Source organism: Mirounga leonina, unplaced genomic scaffold, assembly GCF_011800145.1.
Source record: "Mirounga leonina isolate KUSES-001 unplaced genomic scaffold, KU_Mleo_1.0 Mir_82, whole genome shotgun sequence".
In the NCBI taxonomy this organism is placed as follows: domain Eukaryota; kingdom Metazoa; phylum Chordata; class Mammalia; order Carnivora; family Phocidae; genus Mirounga; species Mirounga leonina.
In genome coordinates this window covers 51917452-51936693 of record NW_023270825.1, presented here as the reverse complement: position 1 = coordinate 51936693, position 19242 = coordinate 51917452, and the positions used below count along the sequence as shown (strand labels likewise).

Sequence of the window (19242 nt, the reverse complement as noted above, 5' to 3'; positions counted from 1 at the left end):
CAGCTTCTCTGATAAATGAAGTTAAACTACTTAAAGATAACATGTTCTTTATGTATTTCCTCAGATTTGTCTAATTATTCAGTTATCTCTTGACAGACTATGTATACACTTTATGTTTATGGACGGATGTTGAACAAATTGTTCCATTTACTGAGATTTGCTTTCCTTTGTCACTTAACATCTTTTGAGTTTACTTGAGGTTTCTATTCGTTGACCCCAAATTAATTATATTTTGCTTTCCATTTTTTTTTGCCTTGTAACATTCGTCTAACATATATTTATTGAATACCTACTATCTGCCCTACTAAGAGGCTCTGGAAAAGAATGATAATCAAAACCAGACATGGGTCCTATCTCCATAGAGTTTATAGTCTAGGAGTAAGAGAATAATTAAATAATCACAAACTGAGGTGAAAGTTAACCTAGAAAGTTTCAGATTGCTGTGAGATTGACTTGGTCTGTTTTCAGGAGTCAGAGGCTTTCCTTCATGGTTACCCTTTTGTTGCTCAATTATCATGCTGTGCTTATTTTCTTGTATATCTTTCCCAATCTTAACTCTGACATGTATAAACTCCTTAGGTGAAGGAAGGTTTCTTTTCTCTCTACTTCCTAGTCCAGATGAGGTATTCTAATTTCAAAATTTATTGAATTAATAAATAAGTGTGAATAAATAAATTATAAAATCAATGTATGAAGTAAAATTTCTGTTTTAAAGGACCATGTTACAATATCCTAAAATACTATAAAAACAATATTAAAATGTGAGGTGTTTTTTGTTTGTTTGTTTCTTTAGCATTTATAGGGTCATCATCAAATTTACAGCAAATTCCCAGTTTTGACTTCACATCCACAAATACCTTACCAGAAGACTCAGTGGTTGTTGTTGGAAAAGGTATTTCCAAGTTATTTAGCTTGTTAATTGTATGTGTTCTCCACATGTAAGCAAAGGATATCATTAAAGAACAGAGAAGAGTGTGATTCAAGTGTTGATTAGAACTTTTTTTATTAGAACTTTCTTTTTAAAAAATTATTAAATTGAAAGAATTAGAAGTGAGTACTTAATTTTACATTTCTGTCTTCTAACAAAACTAAGTAAATTCATGTCAGTAATTTTCAGAGAGATGTATTATGTAACAGCTGCAGCTTAGATACTTCTAAGACACTTTTAGGATAGCTAAGACAGTTTTATCATAGTTCAAATAATAGTCCTTATTTATAATTTATCAGCTTAGTATTTAATATAATTTCATTATTTTCCATACAGAGTCTAGACAAATCAGAATTAACACCTGTTATATATATTTGGGGGGACTAGAGGACCTTTGAACAATGTATTTGCAAATATTCTTTAAAACTCTTTTTTCTTTTCAACTTTATTGAGGTGTAATTGACAAATAAAATTGTAAGGTATTAAAGTGATTATTTGATATCCATATACATTGTGAAAGGCTTCTCCCATCAAGTTAATTAACCCATCTCAATTAGTTTCTTTTTTAATCGAAAAAGTAGAATGTGATGATAGACATTGAAGGTGCACATCTTCTTTTTGGTAAATATAGTGAAATAGGATGAAATGCTTGGAAAGCTTTCCTAATTGTTTGCTTGGTAGAGTCCAATTAAGTTAATCTGAGGCCCTTCTCAGATTGGCTCCAGCCTACCCTTGCAAACTTAGTTTCTGTTATTCCTGTTTGCCTTGTGCCCAACCAAACTGAGTTATTCATTTCACATACACACTTTATACTTGTTCAGCTCTGCTTCTAAGCATTACCATCTTATAGGATGCCCTCCCCTCCTTCTTCACTTATCTGTCCAAATTCATTGTGTCTTCCAATCTCAGCTCAAATCCTTACTTCTTGAAATCATCTTAAACACCCAGCTCATACCAACCTTTCCTTCATTTAAACTCATTATTACAATATGCAGTTCTCATTTAATATTGTGAAACGTCTGGTGATACCTCCTATATGATTGTCCTGTTAGGGTATTTATTTTTATATTTATTATTATTTAACATGTTTTTCTTATGAACTATATTGTTTATTTCTTAAAGTCAAGAGCTTGTCTTTAACTTTGTTATTAGAGTGACATCACGTAAATACTTAACTGCAATTTGATGGTGGGTTAATTTCAGGTGTATTTGGAAGTCCAAATTCAGCACCAGCAGCCTGCAGCCAATCAGTGATATCTTCTGTGGAAAATGGAGATACATTTTCAATTAAACAAAGCATTGAACCACCATCAGGAATTTATGGAAGAGCGGTCCAGCAAAATATTCCATCATATATTGATGTTGAGAATGAAAAGGATGTAAGATTATTTGCTGATTATTAGTATAAACTCAAGCCTATATTACACCATTGTGTTGTGTTCATCAGATTTGGGTGGTGAAGGTGTTTTGATTAAAATTTTTAAAATCTCAGGATAATTGAAATTTCTGCTCCTTAATCATTTAAATAATGGGTTATTCTTCTTTCCAGCAAATATATTCTCATTCTGATATAAAGTATCTAGTATACTTTATACTATACATGTACTTTATATATATATATGTGTGTGTGTGTGTGTGTTTACATATTCAGCAATTTTCTAGGACACTCAAGGAGTAAGAGACTGGTATCCTTAGGCACAAATTTAGTTATGATATTAGCACCATGTAATTCTAGTCAATTTTAGAATTCCTGAAATAAGAACTAAAAAATGTAGTTTATTTTTTTATATGTAGACACTTAATGTCTATATACATTTGTCTGAAATGAAGATAGTTATTTTAAATATCGAACTCCCTGAATACTTTCAGATATTTTCCACTTTTTCATTCAGATTAAAGGTTCTATTTCAAAATCTACTTATGACAAGATGAGACAAAAGAGAAAAGAGGAAAAAGAACTTTTTGACATTAAAGATTGTGAAAAGAAGGAACAGAATTCCTGGGAGCGAATGAAACATACAGGAACTGAGAAGATGACATCTGAAAGTAGGTGGAATTTAACTTTTGGTGTGTTATTTAACTGATACTATTCTAAAGCTAGTGTACCTGTGGTTTAACTGAGGGCTAATAATGGAATATGTTGAACCATAACATTGAAATTTGCAAGACCCAGTAGCTTTTTTATAATAAATATTAATTATTTCTCATAAAGAAGGAAGTTGATTGATTGTTTTTCTCCCTTCTAGACTTAAATATTTTTGGAGATGAGGTGGGAATATCAAAAAATGAGAGTTCCCCTTTAGAAAATATTGCCTTCAGCCCTCAATTGAAAGGAGGGACCTGTTTAAAAAGGTCATCTTTAGTGTTTTCAGATTCAGGTAAGTAACTTGTTTAAATGTAAAGAATAATGTCACAAATGCTGGTTAAGCTCAAGAGACCACATATGGTTCAGTGCATTTGTGATGAAAAGAGCACTAAGCTAGTAGGAGTCAGTAGACAGACCTGGCTTCATAATTATCAGGACTGCCTTTTAATTAACTTTCTGACCTGCAAATAGGCCTCAGTTTTCTGCCCCTATAAATATCCAAATTATCTCAAAGGTCTCCTCCATGCTCCCTGCAAATATTCCTATTTCACTAAGGAGTGGTATCCCATTTTATAGCTGGGGTTAAATGAGACTGTGAAGTTGGTTTATATTAGATCATGATTTTAAAAAATCATTGTATTTATCACTTATTCAGCCTGCCATTCAGTACTTACTAGGTTCTATACCTGGCCAAGAGTGGCTTCCAGTTTCCTGTGCTGTTTTTAAAAATATTAAATAGGACTCAGGCCCCTAAGTGGGAGGTGGAACCCTCGCTGGGACAGTGTGGTCTCAGGATCCTCGGGGTCACAGGAAGACCAGGGCTACCTGAGTGTGGCAGAGCTCCCATGTATCGGAGCAGGTAAGCCAACTGTAATCAGTGAGCCCAGGAGTGGGCTTTCAGCTCGGGGTTTCCATAAACTGTGATTTGAGGCACAGTTGGGCCACTGCTCTTTGAGCAGGGGCCCAACAAGCAGCAGAACCAGGGAGAGCCCTCTTTTTTCCCCGGGAGGAGTGGCGTGAGAGCGTGCCCCAAGAGTCTGCTGGGTTTGGAGACTCCAAATGCGGCCGTGTGCCTTACATAGAAACACTTGGTCACAGGTTGGGTGAGGACGGAGTGCGGCTGGAGAGCTGGGAGACGAGTGATTGACTGCTTTTCTCTGAGGGCTCACAGAGGAGTGGGGCCCCGAGCTTTTGGCTCCAGGGCTGGAGATTGGGAGGCCACCATTTTCATTCTCATCCTCAAAAGCTGTGCAGAAAGCCTTCAGGGAACAAAAGCCACATAGAGCAAACCAGAGCAGATTACGTAGCCTGGCCCCAAGCAAGGATGGAGCAATTCCGCATGGAGAAGACCTTTGAGAATCAATGCAACAGGCCCCTCCCCCAGAAGATGCACAAGTCTGTGGAGTTTGGTGTGTGCAGAGAGGGAGACAGATTGACCTGGAGATCTGTTGAGTGGGGAGGACTGTGACATTACTGCTCTAGGCCAGAGATTCCTGCAAAGCCATGTTTGCTCTGTCACTCTAAAGAGAAGCGAAAAGATGCCAAGGAACAAAAGTGGCTTAGCCAGCCAGCTCACATTAAGCCCATCTCCCTGACAAGGGGTGAGGCAACTCCACCCAGGCAAAGAGGCCTGAGAAGCCGAGCAGCAGGGCAACAGGCCCCTCTCCCAGAAGACAGACTGGAAAAACAGGGGAATAAGTTTAAGCTTATTTCCCATAGGACTCTAAAACACCAGTGCCAGGGGAAAATAATTTGGGAGCTCAAGGTGTTCCACCACGACTCGCTGATACTTAAGGCTAAAATCTTAAATTTCTTTGTTAGTTTCTTTTCTTCTTTTTTTTTTTTAACCCTGATCCCGTTTCAAATAGATCTGTATTTCCCAGCCTATGTTTTTAAGTCGTTTCTTAACTTTTATTTTCTTTTTCACATATATGTTTTATAGATTTATACCCCATTATAGCCTGTTTTTCACTCTCTTCAATTTTATCTTGCTATATATATGTAAGTTCTGATTTCTTTGCAATTTGGGGATATAGTTTCTTCTAACACAGAGACCAAAAATCAAGCAGGAACAAGCAGAACACCCTCTGTGTCCACTCTGAGAGATTACAATCTCTCTCCCTGCCCTCCCCCCTCCTTTTTTTTTTTTTTCCTTTTTTCTTTCTTTTTTAATGTTTTGGATCATCTTGGCTTTGATAGAGTATCTGTAGTAGCTTTCAACCACTTTGGATTTTTTCATAGTTACATTTTGCTTGGGTTGTGGTTGATATTTTGGACTCGGTACATTCCCTCACCCATTCCTCAACAGAATGACTAGGAGGAGGAACTCCCAACAAAGGAAAGAACCAGAGACCATATCCTCTGCCACAGATCTAATGGATATGGATATAAGCAAGATGTCAGAGAAAGACTTCAGGGTAGCACTTATGAAATCAATAGCTAGGCTTGAGAAAAGCATTAGCAACAATATAGACTCTCTAAGGGCAGAAATGAGATCTAATCAGGCTGAACTTAAAAATGTTTTGAATGCAATGCAGTCTAAACTGGAAACTCTAACAGCCAGGGTATATGAGGCAGAAGAACGAATTCATGATCTAGAAGATAAGCTGATAGAAAGGAAGGAAGCTGAGGAGGATAGGGATAGGCATCTAGAAGCCCATGAGAACAGACTTAGATCAATGACACCATGAAACGTTCCAATGTCAGAATTATTGGGATTCCTGAGGGGGTGGAGAGAGGGGGAGGACTAGAAGGTATATTTGAGCATATCACAGCTGAGAACTTCCCTAATCTGGGAAAGGAAACCAGCATTCGTGTCCAAGAGGCAGAGAGGACCCCTCCCAAGATCAATAAAAATAGACCAACACTCTGGCATATACTAGTGAAACTTGTAAATCTTAGAGCCAAAGAAGCTATCCTGAGAGCAGCTAGGGGGAAGAGATTTCTTACGTACAGAGGCAGGGAAATCAGAATAACATCAGACCTATCCACAGAGACCTGGCAAGCCAGAAAGGTCTGGCAAGACATTTTCAGGGTACTAAATGAGAAGAACAATTAGCCAAGAATACTTTATCCAGCAAGGCTGTCATTCAGAACAGATGGAAAGACTGGGCGCCTGGGTGGCTCAGTTGGTTAAGCAACTGCCTTCGGCTCAGGTCATGATCCTGGAGTCCCTGGATTGAGTCCCGCATCGGGCTCCCTGCTCGGCAGGGAGCCTGCTTCTCCCTCTGAACCCTCCCTCCGCTCATGTGCTCTCTGTCTCTCTCATTCTCTCTCTCAAATAAATAAATAAAATCTTTAAAAAAAAAAATCTTTAAAAAAGAACAGATGGAAAGATAAAGAGCTTCCAGGACTGGCAGAAAGGGAAAGAATATGTGACCACCAAGCCAGCCCTGCAAGAAATAATTAAGGGGAATTCTATAAAAGAAGAAAGACCCCAAGAGTAATATAGACCAGAAACTTACAGAGACAATCTATACAAACAGAGACTTTATGGGCAATATGATGGCATTAAATTCATATCTTTCAATTGTTACTCTGAATGTGAATGACCTCAGTGCTCCCATGAAAAGGCATAGGGTTTCAGATTGGATAAAAAGACAGGACCCATCTACATGCTGTCTACAAGAGACTCATTTTGGACCTAAAGACACCTCCAGACTGAAAGTGAGGGGATGGAGAACCATTTATCATGCCAATGGACCTCAAAGGAAAGCTGGGGTAACAATTCTCATATCAGACAAACGAGATTTTAAACCAAAAACTGTAATAAGAGATGTAGAGGGACACTGTATCATACTTAAAGGGTCTATCCAACAAGAAAATCTAACAATTGTAAATATCTATATCCCTAACATGGGAGCAGCCAACTACATAAACCAACTATTAACCAAAATAAAGAATTGTATTGATAATAATACATTAATAGTAGGAGACCTTAACACTCCACTCTCAGCAATGGACAGATCATCTAAGCAGAAGATAAACAAAGAAATGAGCTTTGAATGACACATTGGACCAGATGGACTTCGTAGATATATATAGAACATTCCACCCTAAAACAACAGAATACTCATTCTTCTCAAGTGCACATGGAACATTTTCCAGAATAGACCACATACTGCATCACAAATCAGGTCTCAACCCATATCAAAAGACTGAGATTATTCCCTGCATGTTATCAGACCACAGTGCTTTGAAACTGGAACTCAATCACAAGAAAAAAATTGGAAGGAATTCAAACACTTGGAAGTTAAAGAGCATACTGCTGAATAATGATTGGGTCAACCAGGAAATTAAAGAAGAATTTTAAAACTTCATGGACACAAATGAAAATGAAAACACATCGGTCCAAAACCTATGGGATACTGCAAAGTCTGTCCTAAGGGGGAAATACATAGCCATCCAAGCCTCTCGCAAACAAGTAGAAAAATCCCAAATGCACAAGCCAACCTTACAACTAAAGGAGTTGGAGAAAGAACAGCAAATAAAACCTAAACCAAGCAGAAGAGAAGTAATAAAGGTTAGAGCAGAAGTCAATGAAATAGAAACCAAAAGAACAGTAGAACAGATCAATGAAACTAGAAGCTGGTTCTTTGAAAGAATTAATAAGATCGATAAACCTCTGGCCAGACTTATCCAAAAGAAAAGGGAAAGGACCCAGATCAATAAAATCATGAATGGAAGGGAAGAGATCATGACTAACACTGAGGAAATAGAACAATTACTAGAAATTATTACCAGCAACTATATGCCAACAAATTAAGGAACCTGGAAGAAATGGATGCCTTCCTGGAAACTTATAAACTACCAAGACTGAAACAGGAAGAAAGAGACAATCTGAATAGACCAATAACCAGTAATGAAATTGAAGCAGTAATCAAAAACCTCCCCAAAAAACAAGAGTCTGGGGCCAGATGGCTTCTCAGAGGAATTCTGCCAAACATATAAAGAAGAAATCATACATATTCTACTGAAGCAGTTCCAAAAAAATAGAAATGGAAGGAAAAGTTCCAAAACTCGTTCTATGAGGCCAGCGTTACCCTGATCCCAAAACCAGACAAAGACCCCACCAAAAAGAAGAATTACAGACCAATATCCCTGATGAGCATGGATGCCAAAATACTCAACAAGATCCTAGCCAATAGGATCCAACAGTACGTTAAGAGGATTATCCACATGACCAGGTGGGGTTTATTCCTGGGATACAAGAGTGGTTCAACATTGGCAAATCAATGTGATACACTACATAAATAAAAGAAAGGACAAGAACCATATAATCCTCAATAGTCCCAGAAAAATCACTTGACAAAATACAGCATCCTTTCCTGATTAAAACTCTTCAGAATAGGGCGCCTGGGTGGCTCAGTTGGTTAAGCGACTGCCTTCGGCTCAGGTCATGATCCTGGAGTCCCTGGATCGAGTCCCGCATCGGGCTCCCTGCTCGGCAGGGAGTCTGCTTCTCCCTCTGACCCTCCCCCCTTTCATGTGCTCGCTCTCATTCTCTCTCTCTCAAATAAATAAAATCTTTAAAAAAAAAAACTCTTCAGAATATAGGGATAGAGGGAACATACCTCAATATCATAAAAGCCATCTATGAAAATCCCACAGCGAACATCATTCTCAATGGGGAAAAACTTTTATTTCTTTTGTTGTCTGTTACTGAGACAAGGACTTCTAGTCCTATGTTGAACACAAGTGGTGAGAGTGGGCATTCCTGTCATGTTCCTGACCTTAAGGTAAAAGCTTTCAGTTTTTCCATTTCTTCCAGGTTCCTTAATTTGTTGGCATATAGTTGGTGGTAATAATTTCTAGTAATTGGTCTATTTCCTCAGTGTTAGTCGTGATCTCTTCCCTTCCATTCATGATTTTGGTATTTTTGGAATTCGGCTAGAACTCTTTATACAGGGACTCCTGGGTGGCTCAGTCGGTTAAGAATCTGACTCTTGGTTTCAGCTCAGGTCATGATCTCTGGTTCCTGAGATCCAGCCCCCCAGCACGCTCCACACTGAACATGCAGTTTGCTTGTCTCTCCTGCTGCTCCTCCTCCTGCGCATGTGCTCATGCGCTCGCTCTCTCTAGAAGAAATAAAATCTTAAAAAAGAAAAGAAGAATTCTTTACACAGATGCTATGAAGCTTCATTTTCAGTTGTCATTTGTATAGTAAAACGGGTATATATCCACATGTTTTTATAAAATGGGATCATAATATTTCTTACTGATTTTTAGCTCTTAAAACTAGACTTTATTATAGGACTCATGACTGGAAACACCACCTATATATTTATATTTGATATAATTAAATAATTTTGTATGTAAGAAGTAAAGTTTTAAATAGCTTTGTTGTCCCGAGTATTACAATTTTATTAAAGACTAAACTGATAATACTTGTTTCCATAAGAAATATTCATAGAATCTGTATTCAGAATATCATTTTTATCAGAGTTCTCTGATGCTTTATTTAATCTGGTTTTTTTGTTTTAGGTGAAGCATCTCCTGGAGGCATTCCACAATATAAAGAAAGGATGTCTTCTGTCACTCACAGTCCTGAAATAATGGATACATCAGAACTACGGCCATTTTCCAAACCAGAAATAGCACTGACAGAAGCCCTTAGGCTTTTAGCTGACAAGGATTGGTAAGTTCATCAACCTTAACTTAAAACTAAGCTGAGTTCCAGAAGTTTTCTGAATATTTTTTATTAAAAACTTTGAAACATTCTCTATTAAAATAGTCATAGAAATGATTATTATAGTTCTTAGTCTGAGTTTTTTTTCAACTTATTAATGTAACTGAACTCTGGTCCTAATAGCACTGTATTACAACCAGTTATAATTTATATACCATAATGACAGAGTTTAGCTTTATTAGGGGTTACATAAACCTTTTGGTACTAGAATACAAATCTCACCATTCCTCCAAGTGTTTCTCTGTGAAATACATCCTATAACAATTCTGGAAATACTTATCTGTTACTAGCATAGCTCAACAGCCTCCCAGCCCTGCCCTCCTGGAGCATATACTGTCCCATTACCTGCCTTGCTCCTCAGTATCTCTCTCCATCCCCATCCTCCATATCCTCAGTTTTACTTCTTTTACACCATATTCATCAACATTAAAATGTGCTATAATATCCCCTATTTTTAAAAAAAACCTCCCTAAACTGCACATCTTCACATTTCTTTTATTCCCCTTTTTTAGCCAAGTCCTCACAAAGGCTGACTCATTGTCTATTTTTTCACCTCATATTCTCTTCTCAACCTTTAATTGGCTCTCAGCCCTCCCCACCATGACAACCACATCACTGAAACTATGAAAGTGATCATCTTGCTATATCTGCATTGGTTATTTATTAGTGGTCATCTTAGCCTTTTAGCAGTATTTGACACAGTCGACACTCCCTTCTAGTTTCTTGGTTCTTTTCTTGTTTTAGTATGTTCTTATTCCTTTTCTTTATTTGGCTTCAAAATTGAGGCATGCTCCAGAATACAATCCACTGGCATTCTCTATCTACATTTATTCCATAGATCCAGGCTGGCGATCGTTTTCTGTAAAGAGCCAGATACTAAATATTTTAGGCTTTGCAGGCCAGATGTCTTTATCATAACTCCTCTACTTTGCTGTTGTAGTGTGAAAGCAGCTTTAGGGGGCGCCTGGGTGGCTCAGTCATTAAGCGTCTGCCTTCAGCTCGGGTCATGATCCCAGGTCCTGGGATTGAGCCCCGCATTGGGCTTCCTGCTCCCTGGGAAACCTGTTCTCCCTCTCCCACTCCCTCTGCTTGTGTTTCCTCTCTCGCTGTGTCTCTCTCTGTCAAAAAATAAATAAAATCTTTAAAAAATAAATAAAATAAAAGCAGGCTTAGATAGTAAGAAAAGAAATAGGTATAGCTATGTTCCAATAAACTTTACTTATAAAAATTTCTGATGGGGTCAGATTTGGTCTGTGAGTCGTAGTTTGCCAACCCCTTTCCTAAAAGATTATATTCAACTGAATATATGTCTCGATTCTAGGTATCTTCTTGAGCTCTAAACTTATAATCCATCTGCCTGCTTGACATTTTCACTTTGATGCTTATAGACATTTTAAATTTAACATATCCAAAATAGAACTCTTGATTTCCCACTTCCTGCCAAGGTGGGTTAACAGGCATAAGATTTGCCTACACATCTGAAAGAACTAAAGAAACCATACAAAATATATGAAACAGTGGTTTTCAAAATATTCCTCAGTAGGCAATGAAAATTAGTGATCCTTGAGAGACAGGAAACAAACAAGGTGAACTCTATAATTGCCCTCGCTTAACCTTCTGCAGAGTTTCCAGGTTACAGCTCAAAGAAGGGAAAACTATGTAAATACCAGCAGAGATGGAAATGGAGCTGGGAGTTTGGGGATGCCAAGGTAACTAGAGTTTGCAAGGCAGAATGCCAGAGAGGATGGAGCTTCACAAAGAACTCTGGAGACCTTCAGAGGATTCTTCTCAAATATTTAGCTGAATACTAGTCAGGGCATAAATATAAATAAATTACCTGAAGCCAGAGCTAGAATGAAGTTACAGGGAACAGTCCCTGAATACTTCTTATTCCCATCAGCACAGTGGAAAACCTCATAATTCACAGGGCGTCAAGTAGAAAACTCAAAAGAGTTTTGCTTCTTAGTGTGGAAAAATAAACCTTAGGCTAAAGACTGGTTTGGCCCTGCCCAACAAAATATAAAGCAAGGCCTAAGAGGATCAAACTTATCAAATAACCTAACTCCATCCCAGAGCAAAGGTCAAAAATAATTTAGGAATACAGAAATATCTCAGGTAAAATGCATAATGACTGACATCCAATAAAAAATTACCAGGCATGCAAAGCAGCAGGGAAATACAACCCATAATGAGAAGAAAAAAAAGACAACTATTGAAACCAATCCAAAAATGATACACATGATAGAATTAGTAGACAAGGACATTATAGCTATAGTTATAATTCTATTCCATGTGTTGAAGAAACTAGAGGAAAGACATAAACAGAGAATCAGTGAGCTGTAGGACAACTTGCAAAATCCCTTTTGCCATATAATGTAACATGATTGAGGGAAATAATATCCCCTTATAGTCATACTCAAGGGGAGGGTATTATGAGGTGGTATATACCAGGGAGCAGGAATCATGGGTGCCATCTTAGAATTCTGTATTTCACATTAGGAGTAAAAAGGGTCATTTTATAATGATAATGATAAAAAGGTCAATTCATCAAGTGATCCTGATTTTATTTATCATATACAGAGCTTCAGAATACATTAAGCAGAAACTGGTAGAACTGCAAGAAGAAATAAATAAATCCACAATTACAGTTGGAACTTCAACAACCATCTCTCATTAATTGATAGAACTAGAAGAAAGAAAATCACTGAGGATATAGAAGACTTGAATGACATGATTGACCAACTTGACCTAATTGGCATTTATAGAATACTCCACCTAAAATAGCAGAATTTACATTCTTTTTGAGTCCGTAAGGAACATTTACCAAGAAAAATATTTTGGAACATAAAATAAGTAATTTAAAAGGATTCAGATTATACAAATTTTGTTCTCTGACTATGGTGGAATTAAATTAGAAGTTAGGAACAGATACCTGGAAAATCTCCAAATGTCTTGAAACTAGCACAATTAGAAGCAACTCATGGATCTAAGAAAGTAATCAAAAGGGAAATTAGAAAGTATTTTTTAACCTTTTTTTTTTTTTAAAGTAGGTTCCATGCCCAGCGTGGAGCCCTATGTGGGGCTTGAACTCATGACCCTGAGATCAAGACCTGAGCCAAGATCATGTGTCTGAGCCACCCAGGCACCCCCAAAGTATTTTGAATTTAATGAAATTAAGAATGGAACATGAAAATTATGAGATGCAGCTAAATTAGAGGGAAATTTATAGCACCATAACACCTATATTACAGAAGAAGAAACATTTTATATCAGTGACCTCAGCTTTCACCTTAAACTACAAACAGAAGAGCAAATGAAGCCCAAAATAATTAAAGAAAAGAAATAATAAAGATTGCGCTAAAAATCAAGAAAATAGAAAACAAACAGTACAGAAAAGCAGGTTCTTAGAGAAGATCAATTGATAAACCTGTGATCAGACTGATCAAGCAAAATCAGAGAAAAAAACAATTACCATATCAGGAATGAGGGAATAAACATCATTACTAATCATATAGCTCTTAAACAAACAATAAAGGGATATGATAAACAGCTTTATGCCCACTAATTTAACAACTTAGTGAAATGGATAAATTCTCTGAAAGACACAAACTACCAAAACTCACTAAAAACAAAACAAAAAATTAGCTAACCTCTATAATCCAATACGTATTAAGGATATTGACATTGTATTTAAAACTTCCACAAAGAAAACTCCAGGCTCAGATGGTTTTGCTAGTAAATTATACCAAACATTTAAGGAAGAAATCAATTCTACACAAACTTAGAACACTGAAGAGGCTGGAGTACTTCCATCTTATTCTTTGAGGCCAGTATCACCCTGATACCAAAACCATACAAAGAACTACAGACTGAGATAAAAAATATCTCATGAACATAGATGTAAAAATCTTTAAAACAAGTTTTTATTTCCCCCCCTCCTAATCCCAAATCTGCTTCTACCTCGGTGTTCATCATCTTAGTTAATAACTCTGCCATGGATATTTAGTTGTTCATACCAAGTCAGTGTTGACTTTTTATCATTTCTTTATATCCCATCAGTTCCTTTATTTTCAGAATTTATCTCGGCTGCTGATCCTGTCGTCCAAGCCACACCTGGCTGTAGTAGTGTCATCACTGGTTTGCATGCTTCCATGATTGCTCACCTCATACAACAGCCAGAGTGATACTGTTAAATCTCAAATCAGAACGTGGGATTCCTCCCCACAAAACCCTCCAGTGGCCCCCTAGAACACTAGAAAAAAATTGTTAAACTTTTTTATAGCTTACAAAGTCCTTCATTTTCTGTCCCTTGCCTCTTTCTGTAGCCTCATCCCCTACAGGGGGATGGGTGCTCTGCCTTACTTAGCCACTCTAGGCATTGGGCTATTTCCTGAACACCCCAAGCTCATTTATGCCTCAAGATCTTTGTACTTAATTCTTCAAACATTCTTCCAGTGTCTTCTCTTTCTCTTCATGCAGGTATCTGTCAAATGTCACCTCCTCAGAGAAGCCTTCTCTCATGACTTTAACTAAAATAGTGTTCTTTTCCCCATCTTCTTATATTGCTTTATTTTTAATATTGCTACCTGACCTTATATTTTATTTTAATACCTCTCTTAGCAATTTGATTATGATGTTCCATGTTGTGCTTTTTTTTTTTTTTTTTATCTGTTTGGGGTTGTTCTTAGATCTGAGAGTTTATAGTTTGAATCAAATTTGGAAAAATTTTAGCCACTTTTTCTTAATTTCTTTTCCTGCCTCCCTCTCTCTTGACTGTACTGTTATTTGTGTGTATAGAATTGGGTTGTTTCTGCATTTAAATTAATTGTTTTTTATGCTTATCCAAAAAAATGAGGATTTTGAACCAGACAGCTATTTAAATAGGTTTACTCTTGCTACCTTGGATTCTTAGGTCTTTTCTTTTCTCTGAGTTTTCCATAATTCATTCAGGGAATGTAAATGTTTAAAAAAATGACTGCCATCTATATTACCTAAGGAAATATTACAATATTACTAAGGAAACTAATTTTGGCTCTCATTTTTCAAACCTGTAAGATGAAAATCATCACGTTGGAAATGTTATACCTAAATCCCACTTGAATCCCACTCTCTTGTTAGTATCCACCTACCCTTCTTTGGCTCATTAGGTCAGATAATGAAAGAAAAATACAAATTACAGAACCATCTGTTGGTGGTTTTCTGCTGTTGGATTATATATTTGCCAATAAGGTGGTTACTTTTCTCCTTCCATTTTTGTTGTATTGCTTCCCTCACCTTTTGTTTGCCATTCCTTTCCCTTCTGTTCTCTAGAAAGAATATGACATTCTTATTAATAGGGAGGAAATATTTCTTTTTATTTACGAAGCATGAACTTAGTGTGATGTCAATGGTGATTTTAGCTCTTAAAAGATCTTTTGAATCATGAAAGAGAACTATTGGAGCAAATAAAACTTTACATATTTTTTATTTGAAATTCCTAAATGATATGGAAAAATAAGCAACATCTCCTCAGTGGCAGTATTTCATACGACAAAAGTCGTATTCCAGTTGAGCCCCATTTAATAAGTGATTTTCCAGTTGAGATCCTGTTCCAGTTGAGCCCCATTTAATAAGTGATTTTGTCATTTGTTTCTTTTTCCCATAGGGAGAAGAAAATTGAAGGACTGAATTTTATTAGGTGCTTAGCTGCTTTTCATTCTGAAATATTGAACACAAAGTTGCATGAAACAAATTTTGCTGTAGTTCAAGAGGTAAACTTATTTTTCAGCTGAGTTAAGGATTGTTTGGATAAGAAAGAATAAATATGCCATGTTAATTTGACCTTTAAAAAATATCTCTGTACTAGGGGCGTCTGGGTGGCTCAGTCGGTTGAGTATCCAACTCCTGATTTTGGCTCAGGTCATGATCTCAGGGTTGTGAGATTGAGCCCCACAGGGGCTCCACACTGAGGGTTGAGTTTATTTAAGTTTCTCGTTCTCTCTTTCTTTCTGCCCCTACCCTCCTCTTGTGCTCTCTCTCTCAAAAAAAAAGAATACCTCTGTACTAAATGATATAAGTAGGCTTATATGTAGTTACAAGTAGTTCCTATATGGGGCTCCTGGCTGGCTCAGTCAGGAGAGCATGCAACTCTTGATCTTAGGGTCATAAGTTCGAACCCCACATCAAGGACAGATTTTATTTAAAAAAAAAAAAAAAGTAGCTCATACCTTACTTTGCAACTTTTAAAAATTTTTATTAAATGTTAATTTTTAGGACATAGATAATATGTATTAAAACATGTTACTTTAATAGTAAATTTGGTTTCAAAGTCATTATTACTGATTTTCTTTCAGAATATCAGCAAAATGTACATTTTGGAAATTTTTTTTAGGTGAAAAATTTACGCTCTGGAGTTTCTCGTGCTGCTGTGGTCTGTTTAAGTGATCTTTTCACTTACCTGAAAAAAAACATGGATCAAGAACTAGATACTACAGTAAAAGTTTTGTTGCACAAGGCTGGAGAATCAAATACATTTATAAGAGAAGATGTTGACAAAGCACTGAGAGCTATGGTCAGTAATGTAACTCCTGCACGTGCAATTGTTTCTCTTATCAATGGAGGACAAAGGTAATATTCGAAATAATCTTTTTTTTTTTTTAAGATTTTTATTTATTTATTTGAGAGAGAGAGAATGAGAGACAGAGAGCATGAGAGGGAGGAGGGTCAGAGGGAGAAGCAGACTCCCTGCCGAGCAGGGAGCCCGATGCGGGACTCGATCCCGGGACTCCAGGATCATGGCCTGAGCCGAAGGCAGTCGCTTAACCAACTGAGCCACCGAGGCGCCCCTCGAAATAATCTTGATATGTTCTTAAACTAAAAATACAATTGTTTGCAGTCTGGGATGTAGGAGAAACACAAGCAAACTTCAGTATTATTTTAGTCAAAAAACAAATAATTCTTATGTGATAAACATCATATTAGGTACAGAGCATACAAGGAAAATAATACTGTTATTCTCATAATTTTACTTATATTCATAGATCTGGAACTAAATAAATGTCAGTGATTATGAGTTTTGTTTTGTTTTTAACTTCTTGGGGATGGGTAACTAATGTAATTTGTCATTTTAGCTTCCAAGGATGATTGTTGAGGGTTAGGAATAGTTTAATCATTTAACTTTAAAGGTATGTCTTTGGTAAATAGTTCATACATCAACTTTGTTTCAATTGATCATGTTTTCTTGTAGCCATTTACACATTGCAGTAAGAAGATGTACAGCCCAGCACTTATCAGATGTTGTGGGATTTATGGAACCAGAACGTATTTTATCTGGAACAAAGGATATGGCTGACCGGATATTACCAGCTGCTGCCAAGTTTGCTCAGGACAGTTCACAAGAAACCAGGTGAATAGCTGCCAATAATATTTGCCGAATCTGTTAGGATAAGGGTTAAAAGTAGGCAGCAAAGGTTAAAAAAGAGTAAACATTTTTTCTAAATGGACAAGTGGGGTCCCCAGGGATTGGTGCTGGGACAGATGGACTTATTTAACCAATTTGTAAATGATCTTGAGGGAGTGCACAGTGAATTCTCCAAATTTACAGATGACACTACATACTTCTGGGTAGTGAGATGCCATGTCACAGGGATGAACTGCATGAAAACGGCACAAGACTATATGAGTGGGCAGAAAAGTGGCAGAAGAACTTCATTGTGGGCAAATGTAAGGTAATGCACTTAGGGGAAATGATATATTTTCCAAGCAATCAGGTGAAATCAAGGAAATAGGTGCACATGAAAAATACAGGAAGCGAAATGGTTAACATATTGTCTCCTGAAACATTAGATAGCTGCACTTAGAAAATCCCATAAATTTCTGATTGCTGTACTTGAAGAACAATTCTATGAAGGTTAAGAGAAAAATGACAAAAGAATTAAGATGTGGATGGTACATTACTGTATTGGTAACTTTTTTTTTTTAAGTAAACTCTGTGCCCAACCCCAACATGGGGCTCGAACTCACAACCCCAAGAGTAAGAGTCACGTGCTCCATCAGCTGACCCAGCCAGCTGCCCCTTGATGTATTGGTCACAGAAATTTTGGATATAGTCAAGAGCCTAGGTTCAATTCCTAGCCCCAATCACTTTTTGCCCTTAAGCAAATTACCTAACGTCTGTTAGCCTAAGTTTTCTCGTATGTAAAATTAGGAAGGTGAGACTAGGTGATTGATAATGTCCCATATAAAACCTAAAAATTTATGGCAGTTACATATTAAGATAGATTAAAAGTGGGAGGGAGGGTCCTGAGTTCATAGAGACTAAAGTAAAGAAGGATATAAAATTGGGGCACCTGAGGGGCGCCTGGGTGGCTCAGTCGTTAAGCGTCTGCCTTCGGCTCAGGTCATGATCCCAGGATCCTGGGATCGAGCCCCAGGATCGAGCCCCACATTGGGCTCCCTGCTCCATGGGAAGCCTGCTTCTCCCTCTCCCAGTCCCCCTGCTTGTGTTCCCTCTCTCGCTGTGTCTCTCTCTGTCAAATAAATAAATAAAATTAAAAAAAAAAAATTTAGGGCACCTGGGTGGCTCAGTCGTTAAGCACCTGCCTTCGGCTCAGGTCATGATACCAGGGTCCTGGGATCGAGCCCCGCATCAGGCTCCCTGCTTGGCGGGAAGCCTGCTTCTCCCTCTCCCACTCCCTCTGCTTGTGTTCCCTCTCCCACTCCCTCTGCTTGTGTTCCCTCTCTCACTGTGTCTCTCTCTGTCAAATAAATAAATAAAATCTTTAAAAAAAAAAAAGAAGGCTATAAAATTAACATTTTAAGACAAATGTATCCATGACTTTAGGTAACTAGAGTTAATCTTATGGAAATCATTATACCAGAAGCTAATATAGAAAGTCAATGTATTCATTTTCTATTGCTGTGTAACAAATTACCACAAACATAATGGTTTAAGACAACACAGACTTTTTTAGCTTACTGTTCTTTAGGTTAGAAGTCTTGCATGGCTCAATTGCTTTCTCTGCTTTGGGTCTTCCAGGATTATAATCAAGGTAATGATAATGCTGAGCTCTTATCTAGATGTTCTATAGAAGAAGTTGCTTCCAAACTCATTTTGGTTGTTGGCCAAATTCAGTTGCTTGTAGTTATAGGACTTAGGTCTCTATTTCTTTGCTGGTTTTCAACCAGGGTCCTCTCTCAGCTCCTTAAGGTCACCCGAATTCCTTCTTGTGCAGCCCCCTCCATCTTCAACCCAGCAAAAGTATGGTGAATCCCCCTTGTGCTTAGAAGCTCTCTGATTTCCTCTTCTGCTACCAGCTATAGAAAGCTCTCTGCTTTTAAGGACCTGTATGATTAGATTAGGTCCACCCAGAAAATCTCTGTATCTTAGAGTCAACTCTACCATATAACATAACATAACATAATCCTGGAAGTTGTATCACATATTTACAAATTGTAGGTATTAGAGCAGTCCTGCTCTTTGGGGAGCCATTTTGGAAGTTATGTATACCACAGTAAAGTTCAAAACAATTTAGGCTTTGGATCATAATAAACTAGTTAGGG

The 19242-nt window shown here is 37.4% G+C and overlaps 1 protein-coding gene across 5 annotated transcripts in view; it reads left to right on the top strand.

Moving 5' to 3' along the window:
* TOGARAM1 (TOG array regulator of axonemal microtubules 1) overlaps window positions 1-19242 on the top strand; it is a 77691-nt gene that overhangs the window by 42576 nt on the left and 15873 nt on the right. For 2 of the 5 annotated variants that reach the window (XM_034992770.1, XM_034992769.1), the window contains exons 9-16: window positions 794-892; window positions 2132-2307; window positions 2821-2974; window positions 3175-3306; window positions 9498-9651; window positions 15347-15452; window positions 16073-16308; window positions 16928-17086. In XM_034992770.1, the coding sequence (XP_034848661.1) occupies window positions 794-892; window positions 2132-2307; window positions 2821-2974; window positions 3175-3306; window positions 9498-9651; window positions 15347-15452; window positions 16073-16308; window positions 16928-17086 (1216 nt within the window). Of the gene's footprint in view, window positions 1-793; window positions 893-2131; window positions 2308-2820; window positions 2975-3174; window positions 3307-9497; window positions 9652-15346; window positions 15453-16072; window positions 16309-16927; window positions 17087-17284; window positions 17784-19242 lie in introns of those variants that run through there. The other 3 variants (XM_034992773.1, XM_034992771.1, XM_034992772.1) reach the window with 3 other exon arrangements.